The sequence below is a fragment of the Hypomesus transpacificus genome, chromosome 2 (assembly GCF_021917145.1).
Source record: "Hypomesus transpacificus isolate Combined female chromosome 2, fHypTra1, whole genome shotgun sequence".
NCBI classification, from domain to species: domain Eukaryota; kingdom Metazoa; phylum Chordata; class Actinopteri; order Osmeriformes; family Osmeridae; genus Hypomesus; species Hypomesus transpacificus.
Window position 1 is genome coordinate 16,842,945 of NC_061061.1, and position 14,715 is coordinate 16,857,659.

The following is a 14,715-nucleotide window of genomic DNA, read 5'->3' on the forward strand; positions in this document are numbered from 1 at the left end:
GCCAGCGCCATGGAAACACACCGGAGCCCACCCTCCCTTTGATCACATGATGGCGGGTGAGGTAGGTGTAGAATCGACCCGAGCGGATAGGCCTACACACAAACTGAGACACCAGTACCACTGAATGAGAAGTGTGGTTTTGACTTTTGAGCAATGCTGTAACGCCTAAACAAAAAGACTTAAAGACTCAGAAAATGCACAGAATATGTTTTTTATTTGATGCGAACCTAATTAACAGAAGGAATGCGGTAGCAGTGGCGGATCTAAGGGGTGGCAAGGGGTGGCAGCTGCCACCCCAATCTTCCCATGGAAAAATATTATTTGTACATTACATAACATTTAAAAAAATAACATTAATGTTACTGTTTAATTTAAAATACATGTTATAGCCTAATCATTTACCATAAGGAGTACTGTACCCCCCTACTTTGGGTTTGATTTTCCTCCAGGAGGCCACCCAACAACTTCCTTCTGCCACCCCATTGCCACCCCGAATGAAAATCTCTAGATCCGCCCTGTGCGGTAGATCCACTCTTTAGTGTTGGGTCATGATCTGGAGAGAAATGACAGAATGAATACCATGAATGAATATAATGAATGATAATGTTAGGAAATGACAACATTGATATGAGCTAAATACATATGATAGCTAACAATAAATAATGTCACTTAAATCCTACAAATGCCCTTTGGTACGGAACAAAAATGCATATATAGCCTACTATGGTACTAAACTATACAGGGAACATCTGCAGAACACGAAGTACTGTGAGGCCTCCACTCACTCTATTGATCCAGTCAACGTAGGCGCTGGTGCGGGTGTAGACGGAGGGCTTCTTGACGACGTTGCACCCTTGTCCAGATCCGAAGCTGAACACACCATGAACCACCCAGGAGCCATCAGGGTTCTGGCAGTTCAGGGGGCCGCCAGAGTCTCCCTAACAACCACAGAGGGCAGCCATTTTGTTTTGTTAAATAGTTTCCCTAGCTAGTCACTGCCAGAGACAACAACAGAAAGAATTAAGCCACTGTTCTGTTCGTACATTTTGGTGAAGTTATTGATATTGTTTGTTTACAATGATTTCATTAGCAAACTCCTCAAAATATAACCCACAGTTCTGCCTCATAACCCCCAAGACCCCCTTTTCAAAAAAAGAACAGATTGTGTTTCTCTGAAAGGGGGTCGTGATTAGATAAGGCTAGTGCTTTGAGTCCATAAAAGGTGCATAACAAATCCAATGTGTTATTATTAATATTAAGACTCACAAAGCAGCCGCTGCGCTCCCCATCTCCTCCTGCGCAGACCATTTTGTCCGTCACCATGACGCTCCACCAGTCGTTCTTCTTGCAGGTGGCGTGCTCCACGATGGGGAGCAGAGCCTGCTGCAGGATGTCCGTGTTGTCTCCGTTGGCTACCAGAACAGAACAAGTTCAACCCTCAGGTCTCATCTCTACTGCTACAGAACAGGTTCAGGGCGACACACTTCTACACAGAATCTGATTCTAAATTCTAACCCACCAGAATTGATCAAGGATATGTTTGGAAGCATTTTATCTTACAATACACAAAACTGGTCACACCTTTTGAGGACTACTATACAATCCAGGGTTTTACAGTCATTTTACTGATGATAATGACCCGTCTCTGGGCGGGCATGAAGTGAAATGATTGGCTGTGATTAATGAATGGTTATCCTACTGGAGAGACGTCCCCAGCCGGTGACGTAACAGGGTGTGTCATGGGGCAGGATCTGCTCGAACTTGGGAAGGCAGGCAGGCTTGATGGAGTCAGAGAAGGTGACAGGGGTCCTCAACTTGAGCATGGCAAGGTCGTTACTGAAGGGTCATAGCGGGGGGAAGGAGGGATTACTAAGCACTTTTTATATTTAAATATATGCACTTCAGCTCAAGTATAGATCTCAAATTCCTTCCTTCTTTCATTTATCCATCTATCCATCATACTTATATTTGAACCTGCATTTGTGTTCACAGAAGGCATTCTGATCAAGAGGAGGGTGTTTGGAAACTCACATGCCACTTGAGGAAACCCATTTCGGGTGGTAGATGACCTTAGCGACACTGATGAACTCAGAACCGGCCTCGTCATCCTTCAGGCTGTGCTTGCCCAGATAGACCTTGTAGATGCGGCCTGATCTGCATGGACACAACCCACAATAGTTAGCAACTCAATATTAAGCCTGAAAACGTTCAGATTGGAAAATTGGTAGTTTTTGTTGTTACGTGATGCAGTGAGCAGCAGTCATGATCCACTCCTCAGAGAGCAGAGTTGCACCACAGCTGTGGTGGAAACCACTGAGGTCGTACTGGAGGGACACCTGAAACACACAGAAATAAGTATGGAAGAAAACAGGGTTTTGTTCAACCTTATGATGCCAAGACACAGAGTTGGGAGATGAAAGGACTATGGAAGCAAATCAGTGGCATAATGTTTTGAATTTGAAAAGGCATTGTTTACTTAATATTGAAATGTAAACACACCGAATTTGTTGGTTTTGAATTCACCTCTTTAAAATTTAAATATGAATTTATTCTCATGTAAAAAAAATCTGATAAAACAATTCTAAATTCAGAAATGAAGGTTGCGCAAATTCCAACAGTAAAATTCAGATCCCAAAAATCGATTTAACCGGAATCTAAATTTCACCAGTGTATTTGAATTTTTGAAGCTTGGATTTGTTTTATAGAATTTTTAGGATTTTAATTTTACAGTTCAAATTTGAGCAACCAGAATTTCTGAACCTTGATTTATTTATTTTATACATTTAAATACTTTCATTTATCAATTTTAAAGAGGTGAATTCAAAACCAACAAATTAGGTGCTGTTTAAATTTCTGCACTAAGTATTCAATACTTTTCAAGTCACTGATTTGCTTCCATACAGAACCTATGCAAACAACCATAACCAAAAAGGCAACCCAGGTCTACAATGACCCCACCCACCCCTTCACTCATTCTTCCAGCAGCCATCTGGCAGGAGGCTCAAGATCTCACTAGCTAGGAAGAATGGGTATGTTTTCATTTTTTGTGTTATACTATGTTACCAGAATGTCGAAGGCACATTTGATGTAAATTTAATGGACAATATATACATATATTGATATTTATTGTCAGTTGACTCTGCGTCTGACTGAAAGAGACAAGGAGAGAAGTGAACGTACCTGCCATGGCCAGCTGTGCTCACGCACGTCTACTCCGCCCACCACCCTGCTTGTGGAGGGGGGGAAGGTGGGCACACCACACCCGTCGGCTGACACACAAACACACACACACACACCCACACACACACACACACACACACACACACACACACATGCACCCACACATACACACACGTGTTGCTTTACAGTGGCCAAAAAATAACACTACACTAAATACAGTATCATCATGTAATTAATATCTCTTACTATATATGTTAAACCATTTTATGACACACGTTTTGGGGGATTTAAGATATCTTCTATCCAGTCAACGAAGGTGCTGATGCGGGTGAAGACGGAGGGCTTCTTGACGACGTTGCACCCCTGTCCAGATCCGAAGCTGAACACACCATGAACCGCCCAGGAGCCATCAGGGTTCTGGCAGTTCAGGGGGCCGCCAGAGTCTCCCTAACAACCACAGGGGGCAGCCATTTTGTTTTTGTTTTAATTAAGTAAATAGTTCATAGCCAGACACTGGCAGGAACAACAACAGAAGGAAATAAGCCACTGTTCGTACATTTTGTTGACATTTTTGATATTGTTCGTTTACAATGATTTCATTAGCAAACCCCTCAAAATATAACCCACAGTTCTGCCTCATAACCCCCAAGACCCCCTTTTAAAAAAAGAACAGATTGTGTTTCTCTGAAAGGGGGTCGTGAGTAGATAAGGCTAGTGCTTTGAGTACATGAAAGGTGCATAACAAATCAAATTTATTATTAATATTAATATTAATATTAAGACTCACAAAGCAGCCGCTGCGCTCCCCATCTCCTCCTGCGCAGACCATTTTGTCCGTCACCATGACGCTCCACCAGTCGTTCTTCTTGCAGGTGGCGTGCTCCACGATGGGGAGCAGAGCCTGCTGCAGGATGTCCGCGCCGGCTCCGTTGGCTACCAGAACAGAACAAGTTCAACCCTCAGGTCTCATCTCTACGGCTACAGAACAATACAGGGCAACACACCAGAATTGTATTGTCTCTGTGTGTGCTTCTGTGTGGTTGTTGTGCTCTAATGTGTGTCTATCCACTTTTTACCTACTTTCTACTGTATGCTACTTGTGTTAATTTTTTTCTCATGGCATTAACCGGCTAGCTGTCATGATCTGGAATAGTGGCTGTGTCATTTTATTTGTCTACGCCTATGCGTTTCTTGTTTTATGTTTATGTTGTTGTTATTGTTGTAACTTATCTATTGTTTTAAGCCATCAACCTGCTAAGGACTGAGGATGAAAATTAGCCTGTATGGCTAAATCCGGCACATTTACATGTTGAACTCTGTGCTCATGTTGATTAATGTGCATTGTCCCTTTAAATAAAATACAAATAAAAAAGAATCTGATTGTAATACTGAGCCACTAGAATTTATCGAGGATATGTGTGGAAGCATTTAATCTTACCAGACACAAAACTGGTCACACCTTTGAGGACTAATATACAATCCAGGGTTTTACAGTCATTTTACTAATGATAATGACCCGTCTCTGGGCAGGTATGAAGTGAAATGATGATTCATTTCCTGATTCCTTCATTTCATGATTCATGTCCTTTCAGCTGTGATTAATGAATGGTTATCCTACTGGAGAGACGTCCCCAGCCGGTCACGTAACAGGGTGTGTCATGGGGCAGGATCTGCTCGAACTTGGGAAGGCAGGCAGGCTTGATGGAGTCAGAGAAGGTGACAGGGGTCCTCAACTTGAGCATGGCAAGGTCGTAACTGAAGGGTCATAGCGGGGGGAAGGAGGGATTACTAAGCATTGTTTGTATTTAAATATATGCACTTCAGCTTAAGTGTAGATCACAAATTCCTTCCTTCTTTCATTTATCTATCCATCCATCATATTTGAACCTGCATTTGTGTTCACAGAAGGCATTCTGATCAAGAGGAGGGTGTTTGGAAACTCACATGCCACTTGAGGAAACCCATTTCGGGTGGTAGATGACCTTAGCGACACTGATGAACTCAGAACCGGCCTCGTCATCCTTCAGGCTGTGCTTGCCCAGATAGACCTTGTAGATGCGGCCTGAACTGCATGGACACAACACACAAAACAAGAGTTAGAAACTCAATATTAAGCCTGAACAATTTCAGATTGGAGAGTTGGTCGTTTTTGTTGTTACGTGATGCAGTGAGCAGCAGTCATGATCCACTCCTCAGAGAGCAGAGTTGCACCACAGCTGTGGTGGAAACCACTGAGGTCGTACTGGAGGGACACCTGAAACACACAGAAATAAGTATGGAAGAAAACAGGGTTTTGTTCAACCTTATGATGCCAAGACACAGAGTTGGGAGATGAAAGGACTATGGAAGCAAATCAGTGGCATAATGTTTTGAATTTGAAAAGGCATTGTTTACTTAATATTGAAATGTAAACACACCGAATTTGTTGGTTTTGAATTCACCTCTTTAAAATTTAAATATGAATTTATTCTCATGTAAAAAAAATCTGATAAAACAATTCTAAATTCAGAAATGAAGGTTGCGCAAATTCCAACAGTAAAATTCAGATCCCAAAAATCGATTTAACCGGAATCTAAATTTCACCAGTGTATTTGAATTTTTGAAGCTTGGATTTGTTTTATAGAATTTTTAGGATTTTAATTTTACAGTTCAAATTTGAGCAACCAGAATTTCTGAACCTTGATTTATTTATTTTATACATTTAAATACTTTCATTTATCAATTTTAAAGAGGTGAATTCAAAACCAACAAATTAGGTGCTGTTTAAATTTCTGCACTAAGTATTCAATACTTTTCAAGTCACTGATTTGCTTCCATACAGAACCTATGCAAACAACCATAACCAAAAAGGCAACCCAGGTCTACAATGACCCCACCCACCCCTTCACTCATTCTTCCAGCAGCCATCTGGCAGGAGGCTCAAGATCTCACTAGCTAGGAAGAATGGGTATGTTTTCATTTTTTGTGTTATACTATGTTACCAGAATGTCGAAGGCACATTTGATGTAAATTTAATGGACAATATATACATATATTGATATTTATTGTCAGTTGACTCTGCGTCTGACTGAAAGAGACAAGGAGAGAAGTGAACGTACCTGCCATGGCCAGCTGTTCTCACGCACGTCTACTCCGCCCACCACCCTGCTTGTGGAGGGGGGGAAGGTGGGCACACCACACCCGTAGGCTGACACACACACACACACGCACACACACACACGCACACACACACACACACACACGCACGCACGCACACATACACCCACACACACACACACACACACACACACACACACACACAGACAGACACACACACACAGACAGACACACACCCACACACACGCACACACACACACACGCACACACACACACACACACACACGCACGCACACATACACCCACACACACACATGTTGCTTTACAGTGGCCAAACAAGGACGCTACACTACATATGTACAGTATCATCGTAAAATAATATATCTTAATCTATATGTTAAACCATTTTATGACACACATTTTTGGAGATTTATGTTATCAACTATCTACATTTGATGTTTTCCCAAATTACTTAATTAAGGAGATACCCTGTTTCCTTTCTCAGACATTTTGTTTATATATTCAGTTTTATGATATCTTACCACCAGCGACAAGCAAAGCAACAATCATCAGCTTCATGGTGCCTCTCTTCTGTGGAGTTCAGCTGAGAATGAGCTTATATGGTAACCCCATAAGCTACCACAACACTTATGTAACTGTTGCACCTGTGCGAATTGCACAGGTGTCATGAAATAGCTGAACTGTACGTGTGAATATGTATATGTTTGTTTAAGTTTCAGTTTATGAAATATGCTGGCACGCAAATTTCATATGTGTACTGAAGAAGTTATGAAATCTCTTTTTAGAGCATACTGTATTCCACTGTATACAGCTCACCTATGGTGCAGCTACAGTAAAGCAAAGATAAAGAAGATAAAAGTGGCACACAATGATGCACTTAGAATCCTGTTAAAGTGTCCAAGATGGACCAGTGCTAGCCAGAAAATGACTGCTAACATAATTTCAGTAATTCACATCAGCAGCACAGGAGAAAGTGTGAACTAGTTCCAGCTAGGTGAAATCACTCTATCATTCTGATTGGATTTTAAGAGCAGATTGACTGCTGTAAAAGAAGGGACTATTTGCATAAATTGAAAATGTTTGCTCCAAAAAAGCTTTGGCTTTTTTGCCTTATTGTATTCCAGTATTCTATAGAAACGTGAAAACATTTTCCTCAAATACTGAACCTGCAAACTTTGCAAAACACAAGATGTGTCATTGCCAAAACTTATGGCCACAACTGTATCTATAAGTGCCCACTTTACCACCAACAATATGATAAATACAAGATATATAATACTTTATAAATGCTGGATCAGTCCACACTGTGAAAACAGACACCATATGGTTCACGATAGCTTATGTTTTGAAAGCTACAAAGGCCTAATAATTTAATTAGAGAAACTTAATCCTCCAGTAGATTGGCAATAATAAATGTAAGAGGGATTTATGAAAAACTTTAAGAAGAAATTAATAAACATTTAATTCTTAATTTAAATGTAAATGTAAGTGTCTTAATGTTGTCCTTTTCAATTAGAATGGGATTTATAATTTGTTTTAAGTTCATCACACCACAGAAAAATGTGTTGGTAACTACGCATCCAAATTTGAATGGAAAAAACCCCACAGACAAGTATGTTAAATTAGGCTTTGAAATCGTGAGAAAATCAGCAGTCTTCTCTGCTTGAGACTAATGTCTGTCTAGTATACAATGTTTGGGCATACATAAGCTTTTGTGTAGATGGTGTTATGAAAAAGATCACCATTAAGACTCAACACTTTGAACCACATACCTAAAATGGCAAAGTGCACCGTGAGATTCATGTGAAACAAATATCACATGTATTTAGATGTGTTATTATTATTACATCATTTGCACTAACAAAAAAAATAGAGAAACAGTGAATTCACTTTTAATTTTAAGTTTTATCAGTTAACAGCTGTCAAACACATCCTCGTCTTAGTTCATCGTCATCACCTGGAGAAAAAAAGAAAAGAAAAAGCAATATTTCAGTATGCACTGTAAATACAGCTACATGCACATTGCATTATCATCTCTATCAAACCCTTGAGGGACACTCTTGTAAAAAGGGCTATACGAATACATGATTTGATCTAGTAAAATGATTCCAGTAGGCCAGGCCATGTGGATAAGTCCAGGACGGTAGGGGGCCTCCACTCACGTTGTTGATCCAGGGGATGTAGGCGCTGACGCGGGTAAAGACAGAGGCCTTCTTAGGGTAGTTGCAGCCCATGCTGGAGCCGAAGCTGACCACTCCGTGCACGTCCCAGGAGCCGTCGGAGTTCTGGCAGTTCAGGGGGCCGCCAGAGTCTCCCTGACAACCACAGAGGCGGACATTTTGTTTTTTGATGTTAAGGATGTATTTCATGAGAAGTCACTGCTGTAGCCTCCCTCCAACAATCACAGAAGCTATTCTTTTTTTTTAAATCAAGGAAATACTTAATAAACAGTCTCCGAAAAAGTTTCCCCACAAGAGCATAAACAGTCCACCTCTACAACTTATTTTCTAAAAGGTTTTCTTGATTGTATACTACTAAAAGATTGTACTGATTGCACAGTTCTGTTCTTCTGACAGGACTGAGGCAGGAAGCAGGATGACTCACATTGCAGCTAGCCAGGTTTCCATCTCCTCCGGCACAGACCATGTCGTTGGTGACCAGGCTGCCCCACCAGTCAGGCTTGGAGCAGTTGGGGTGGCTAACCACCGGCAGGAGAGCCTGCTGCAGGATGTCAGCGATGGGGCCTCCAGCTGTACCGGAGAACAGGTAGAACTCAGATCAGAGAATGTCTTGAAACGTCTGAGCTGTTATTATTGTTTGTTGGCTGTAGGCCTACATATGTATCTCATCAATTGTAACTTGCTCAGACGTTGATATGGAGAAGGAAAGGAAGAATCAATATCTGTGTTGGCCATAAATATTCACACACCGGAAGTTTGGAACTCGCTAAACACATCTCCATTTTCGTTGGAACAAATTGTTCAGTGTTTTTGATTCTCATTTTACACTCGGGGTATTTGCAGTTGAACGACGAACAAACGATTGGCAGAAAAAACCTACTCCAGAGGCGTCCCCAGCCAGTGACGTAGCAAGGTGCATTGTGGGCCAGGATGGCACCAGAGTCAGGAAGACAGGCGGCAATGACGGTGTTAGAGAAGGAGATGGGAGAGGGCAGCTTGATCAGGGCGATGTCGTTGCTGAGGGAGCAACAAGTTAGAGTGAAACACTGTGATGGTGACATCATTGATGGATGTAACGGCTTTAATGTGGCGTCCCGTCTAATACAGCCACGCTTCCATTCACTCGTTCACTCACTCTATCACTCACTCTATCATTCACTCACTCCATCACTCACTCTATCACTCACTCACTCCATCAGTCATTCACACCATCAATCAGTAACAAGGACCAAATCAAATAATCACCGGATTCTGGAAGAATCCCACTTCTCGTGGACGATAATTTTGGCGGGAGCAATACCCATGGACCCGGCCTCATTGGCGTTCTTCAAGTTGTGCTTGCCCAGGAAGACCTTGTAGGTGTTGCGGCTGCTGCAAGGCCACAAGGGAACACACACAGGAAGGGTCAGAAGTGGAAGGAAACTGTGGTGGTTTTCTCCTCAGGAAGTCGGAACCTCAATAGCTCAGACCCTTCAGTTGGAGATGCCAGTGGATGCTTTGTGTAAAATATATATTTCATCTTAACATACTTTGCTCACAATAGATAGAAAGTACCACAAGAGCAAATAACTTGAACTAAGTATGGACTCACTGTTAGTCAATTACGGGGTTATTTGTCACACAATCGAGATCCTGCAACTTAACTTTCCGGCCCGCAACCTCAAATCAAGACACGGAGCACTGTGATGCCTGTGTGCTGGAGTTACCTGATGCAGTGAGCAGCAGTCATGACCCACTGGCTGGAGATCAGAGAGGCTCCACAGGTGTGGTGGTAACTGCCACTGCTGCCCCTGTACTGCAGGGACACCTGGAGCACACAGGAAACACACCAACACCAAAGTCACCATCAACCGAATTCAACTGAGAACAGGAGGGTGAATCGGCGGACATTGGTGATGACACGCTCCCCTTTGGGAAGGAAACTTTGGGAGTGAAGGTTTGAGGTTGAGGGGGTGTAAACATACCTGCCAGGGCCAGCTGTGCTGGCGGACATCATCGCCACCGACGACCCTGGTCAGGACAGGGGGGAAGGTGGGCAGGCCGCACCCGTAGGCTGGGAACCACACACACAACACACACACAGACACACACACACACACCACACACACACAGACACACACACAGACACACACAGTTGATTTGTTAAGTTGAAAAGCTGTGAGGGCATAGTTGATCAATATAAAACATGTATCTGCTATGCAGATACAGCATGTGAAGTGGACTGTGTACTAATTTGCAATATTGACTTTCTCTTACCACCAGCAACAAACAGAGCCAAGATCAGAAACTTCATGATGATTGTCTTCGGAGAAAGCAAGGTGGGTTTTAGCCTTTATATACTGTAGCTGGTTGTACAACTGACCATTGTGTTTCCATGACACCTGCGAAATTCACAGAACAGAGATAACATATTTTTGGGGATATTTCAAGTAAATATTTACAAAGTTTACTTCTGTTTTCCTGGCTGAACCTTAACTGGCAGCAGGCTCTACGGATGTCTCTGAGGCAGTTAAGGTTTCAAAGATATGCTTCATGCAGATGTATGGTGCACCATGATGCACACATACTGACAGATGCCTCATCGTTGTGTAATCCTGTGTCATCAGTTGTTATCAGTGTTATTCAGTTGTCCCATGGTAGTGAGATAAGTATGAACATTTGAACAAAATGGGACTGAACTGACGAATGGTCCTTTTAGTCTTTAATTATTGGTGATGTTCGTGTTTTATTGGATAAACATACACACATTGCAACAGTAAAACACATACTAATTCACAGTGCAGTGAATCAGTACAATTCTATATTAATTTGATTTGCAATTGCAATACCATAACAATTGTGCACTTCCAGTTCTCGATTATCTGCTGCATTCATTATTTTGGGACAAAAGTGCAAAAACAGTGCGTGTTTGTTGAAGAAACAAACTTTCAGAATCTGTCTTTTCTAGGTCACCATGCGTTTGGTGTGTTGTACAGTAGATGATATGAAACTCTGCCCTTGAGCCTGCGGTGAGAATGTCCTCACAGCACACACATGTTCAGTCCTGACGCAACAAATTAATAATACACAGAAAAGGGAGTAAAATATGACTGCTTTTCCATCCTTGTCCTTAGATTCACTCATTTTGAGTGATGTGACCCGAGTTCTGAGAATTTTGTCACTTTATTTGATGACACGGCAAGCGTCACGAGCAGTATAAAGGCCTTGCAGACGTGGGAGAGAAGAGCGCTTTGAAGACTGTCAAACACAATGAAGCTTTTGGTCTTCGCTGTCCTTGTTGCTGGAGGTAACGAAAAAGTCGACGTTATTCTAATTGTAGACAGCATTCTAACCAAGTAAATGTAAACCAAAAAGTGAATAGGCTCAAACAGTGTTTATATCATTATTGTATGACCCTGTGGGGATGTGAAGTATTGAGATGTGGCATGTGTGTGTGTGTGTGTGTGTGTGTGTGTGTGTGTGTTTTCCAGCGTACGGGTGTGGCCTGCCCACCTTTGCCCCTGTGGTGACCAGAGTGGTGGGAGGAGATGATGCTAGACCACATAGCTGGCCCTGGCAGGTGACGACACACACACACGCACGCACACACACCCGCACGCACGCACACACACACACGCACAACACAGACACATGTTCACAAATGACACCCATACACACGCAATCTTGCACAACGCACACACGCACACACAAACCCTATCTTAATACAATAATACAAATTATAGTAATTAAAACATTAAATATCAAGTCGGCCCTAGCTCTCCTCTCGTCCGGTTCCAGGTCTCTCTGCAGTACAACAGAGAGGGGGAATGGAGGCACACCTGCGGAGGCACTCTGATCTCTGACCAGTGGGTCCTAACAGCTGCTCACTGCATCAGGTACGTCAACACACTGCAGTCTCTCCAGGAAGTCTCTCCAGGGACCTGAGTAGTTTTGTATTGTCATTGGTTGTGACTTCCTCACATTCCTCTGACTGTGTGTTTGTGTATTGTCCATCGTGGTTCCTCAGTTTTTTTTTTTTTTTACTTTAAGTAATTTTACTGCAAATACAGTCATTTTACTGTGTTTACCTAACGAATTTTACTAGTGTTTACCTAACGAATGAACTCATGTTAATTAATGTTAATAAATGTTCAAGTTAATTCATTCATGTTATTTGAATGTTCTCAAAGCGTTCTCTCTTCCTTCCTCCAGCTCTAAGCAGTACAGGGTGGCCCTGGGAAAGCACAACCTGATCAACGAGGAGGAGGGATCTCTGTACGTGGCCCCGGCCAAGATCGTCGTCCACGAGAAGTGGACTCAACTCTTCATCCGGTAGGGACGAAGTTTGCTTACCTCATCTTTCTTTCAAATCTGACCTTACATTTCGTAAACTGGTTGATTTGATTACCGCAGTTTTTAATTTCAATTTTATTTATGTTTGTTATACATTATATGTATTTTTGATCATATTCCTACTTTTTCCCTAACTAGCATACCAAAGCTAACAGCTAACCAGCAGTAAATTAAATTACATTCGATAGACAAACGTAATTTTGTTTCCCCTCCCCAGCAACGACATCGCCCTGATCAAGCTGGAGACCCCCGTCACCTTCTCTGACTCCGTCATGGCCGCCTGTCTTCCTGAGGCCGGCTTCCTGCTGCCCCACAACGAGCCCTGCTACGTCACCGGCTGGGGACGCATCTCCAGTGAGTCTCTCTTCATCTCCAGAATAACAGTGCACTGCAAAAATCGAATTGCAGAAATATTAGTTATGAGCTTGCTTATGCTTAAAACAAGTACATTTGGTGTGAGAACATTTCACTTGATAAGATTTATTTTAATAATGTCTTGTTTACTTAAATAGAGTCACTAGATTTATATAGAATCAAGTCCAACTAGATTTAAAATCTTAAAACAAGATTATCACTGTCCAGTCCCAAGATAACCACATCAGTAATGACCACGAAGGCTCTGCCAACCGATATATACATTTGATCAATGAAATAAAATAAAAAAGGAATATATGTACAGTTAACCCCCTGACTACCATTCATCATATAGAACAATAACAATCATCTTTAGCAACCAAGCATAACCACACACACACACACACACACACACACACACACACACACAGAACATCGTATACCTGATCTGAACTATTTGTGCCTGCAGCTGGAGGTCCCATTGCAGATGACCTGCAGCAGGCTCTTCTGCCCGTGGTTGATCATGCCACCTGCACCCTGCCTGACTGGTGGGGCTTCATGGTGGCAGAGACCATGGTCTGCGCTGGGGGAGACGGCATTGTGTCTGGATGCAACGTGAGTCCTGCAGATCGATCCATTTAACTTTTATTTTACCCTGGGTAAAAGGGTTCAGGGGGGAGATGCTCACATTGATACAGGAGACAAGGACTGGAGGAATATAGTTATACTGCATAGTTTACTCCATCATCAACATATATGTAAAAAATGTATAGGCCTTCTACAATGGTTTTATTCTATTCTATTGCCATAAACACATGTATACAAATACACCTGGTTCAAATGAATCGGTCGTTATCAAGCTCAACAGAAGCCTGATAACGACCAATTAATTTGAACCAGGTGAGTTGGAAGAGGGAAAAATCTAAAACATGTAGGGCAGAAGTTACCCGAGGAGTAGGATTGAGAATGGCTGTAGTACGTGCTGATAATGTGTCATCTGTGAACGACTGACCCAGGGGGACTCTGGTGGGCCTCTGAGCTGCCGCAACGCCGAGGGGTCCTGGGAGGTCCACGGCATCGTGAGCTTCGGATTGGGCCTCAGCTGCAACTACCCCAAGAAGCCCACCGTCTTCACCCAAGTCAGCTCCTACAGAGACTGGATCGACAACGTGAGGCTACTTCACGCTCTTCTTACATTTTTACATTTTACGTTAAGTTGACGTACAGTGAATGTTATTTCTGTTTTGTATTTTTTTTGTTGCATGTTTGTGTAGCGTGTCGATCTACAATGTGAGCGTCCGTTCACCTCAGTTCGTTGTGTATTATTAGCATGTTCATGGAGCATGTTAATAGCATGTTAATATTTCTGATATCATGTTTTCTTTACCTTTCTTAGACTATGGTCAGCAACTAAAGGAACAAGCACCTGGACCTGTCTAAAGACTAACTGCACGTCACCTTAGCAAAGCTTAGCTTGTAAAAAAAAATATTTCAACATAAACATCTGATTTTAAGCTGTAATGTCATTTTTTTGGTTGAAGATGAGAGATCC

The 14,715-nt window shown here is 42.3% G+C and overlaps 3 protein-coding genes across 5 annotated transcripts; 1 reads left to right on the forward strand and 2 right to left on the reverse strand.

Annotated features, from left to right (window-relative positions):
• Nucleotides 1-195: 195 nt before the first annotated feature.
• On the reverse strand, nt 196-6,858 carry LOC124474077 (chymotrypsin-like elastase family member 2A). Of its 3 annotated transcripts, XM_047029951.1 has the most exons (14): nt 6,819-6,858; nt 6,279-6,367; nt 5,340-5,434; nt 5,125-5,247; nt 4,799-4,935; nt 3,968-4,113; nt 3,456-3,627; nt 3,181-3,269; nt 2,242-2,336; nt 2,032-2,154; nt 1,700-1,836; nt 1,267-1,412; nt 786-938; nt 196-553 (listed from the first exon to the last, which is right to left on the reverse strand). In XM_047029951.1, exons 1-14 carry the CDS (start codon nt 6,853-6,855, stop codon nt 536-538), a joined length of 1,560 nt encoding a protein of 519 aa, XP_046885907.1. In that variant the 5' UTR covers nt 6,856-6,858; the 3' UTR covers nt 196-535. The 3 variants fall into 3 exon arrangements, 2 of the variants coding, with proteins under 2 accessions (XP_046885907.1, XP_046885914.1); XR_006956771.1 differs by lacking the exon at nt 196-553 and having other exon boundaries at nt 2,032-2,108; XM_047029958.1 differs by lacking the exons at nt 6,279-6,367; nt 6,819-6,858 and having other exon boundaries at nt 5,125-5,201; nt 5,340-5,379.
• A 1,315-nt stretch (nt 6,859-8,173) lies between these two features.
• On the reverse strand, nt 8,174-10,842 carry LOC124474091 (chymotrypsin-like elastase family member 2A). Its single transcript, XM_047029973.1, has 8 exons — nt 10,734-10,842; nt 10,442-10,530; nt 10,184-10,284; nt 9,723-9,848; nt 9,358-9,494; nt 8,902-9,047; nt 8,460-8,612; nt 8,174-8,254 (listed from the first exon to the last, which is right to left on the reverse strand). Exons 1-8 carry the CDS (start codon nt 10,768-10,770, stop codon nt 8,237-8,239), a joined length of 807 nt encoding a protein of 268 aa, XP_046885929.1. The 5' UTR covers nt 10,771-10,842; the 3' UTR covers nt 8,174-8,236.
• Nucleotides 10,843-11,682: 840 nt separating this feature from the next.
• Nucleotides 11,683-14,677, forward strand: LOC124474105 (chymotrypsin-like elastase family member 2A). Its single transcript, XM_047029994.1, has 8 exons — nt 11,683-11,763; nt 11,948-12,036; nt 12,255-12,352; nt 12,669-12,788; nt 13,027-13,163; nt 13,633-13,778; nt 14,180-14,332; nt 14,560-14,677. The coding sequence occupies exons 1-8, from the start codon at nt 11,727-11,729 to the stop codon at nt 14,575-14,577; spliced, it is 798 nt and encodes a 265-aa protein (XP_046885950.1). The 5' UTR covers nt 11,683-11,726; the 3' UTR covers nt 14,578-14,677.
• The last annotated feature ends 38 nt before the right edge of the window (nt 14,678-14,715 follow it).

Coding starts and splice junctions, on each gene's coding strand:
- LOC124474077 (XM_047029951.1), bottom strand. CDS start 6,855: ATGAAGCTGATGATTGTTGCTTTGCTTGTCGCTGGTG. Junction 5,248..5,339: donor ACTGCTGCTCACTGCATCAC/GTAACAACAAAA, acceptor GTGTCCATGCAG/TTCAGGCCGCATCTACAAGG. Junction 2,337..3,180: donor AGCACAGCTGGCCATGGCAG/GTACGTTCACTT, acceptor TGTGTGTTTCAG/GTGTCCCTCCAGTACGACCT.
- LOC124474091 (XM_047029973.1), bottom strand. CDS start 10,770: ATGAAGTTTCTGATCTTGGCTCTGTTTGTTGCTGGTG. Junction 10,531..10,733: donor GGCTCTGTTTGTTGCTGGTG/GTAAGAGAAAGT, acceptor TGTGGTTCCCAG/CCTACGGGTGCGGCCTGCCC. Junction 9,048..9,357: donor TGGCTGGGGACGCCTCTGGA/GTAGGTTTTTTC, acceptor TCTCCGGTACAG/CTGGAGGCCCCATCGCTGAC.
- LOC124474105 (XM_047029994.1), top strand. CDS start 11,727: ATGAAGCTTTTGGTCTTCGCTGTCCTTGTTGCTGGAG. Junction 12,037..12,254: donor CACATAGCTGGCCCTGGCAG/GTGACGACACAC, acceptor GTCCGGTTCCAG/GTCTCTCTGCAGTACAACAG. Junction 12,353..12,668: donor ACAGCTGCTCACTGCATCAG/GTACGTCAACAC, acceptor TCCTTCCTCCAG/CTCTAAGCAGTACAGGGTGG.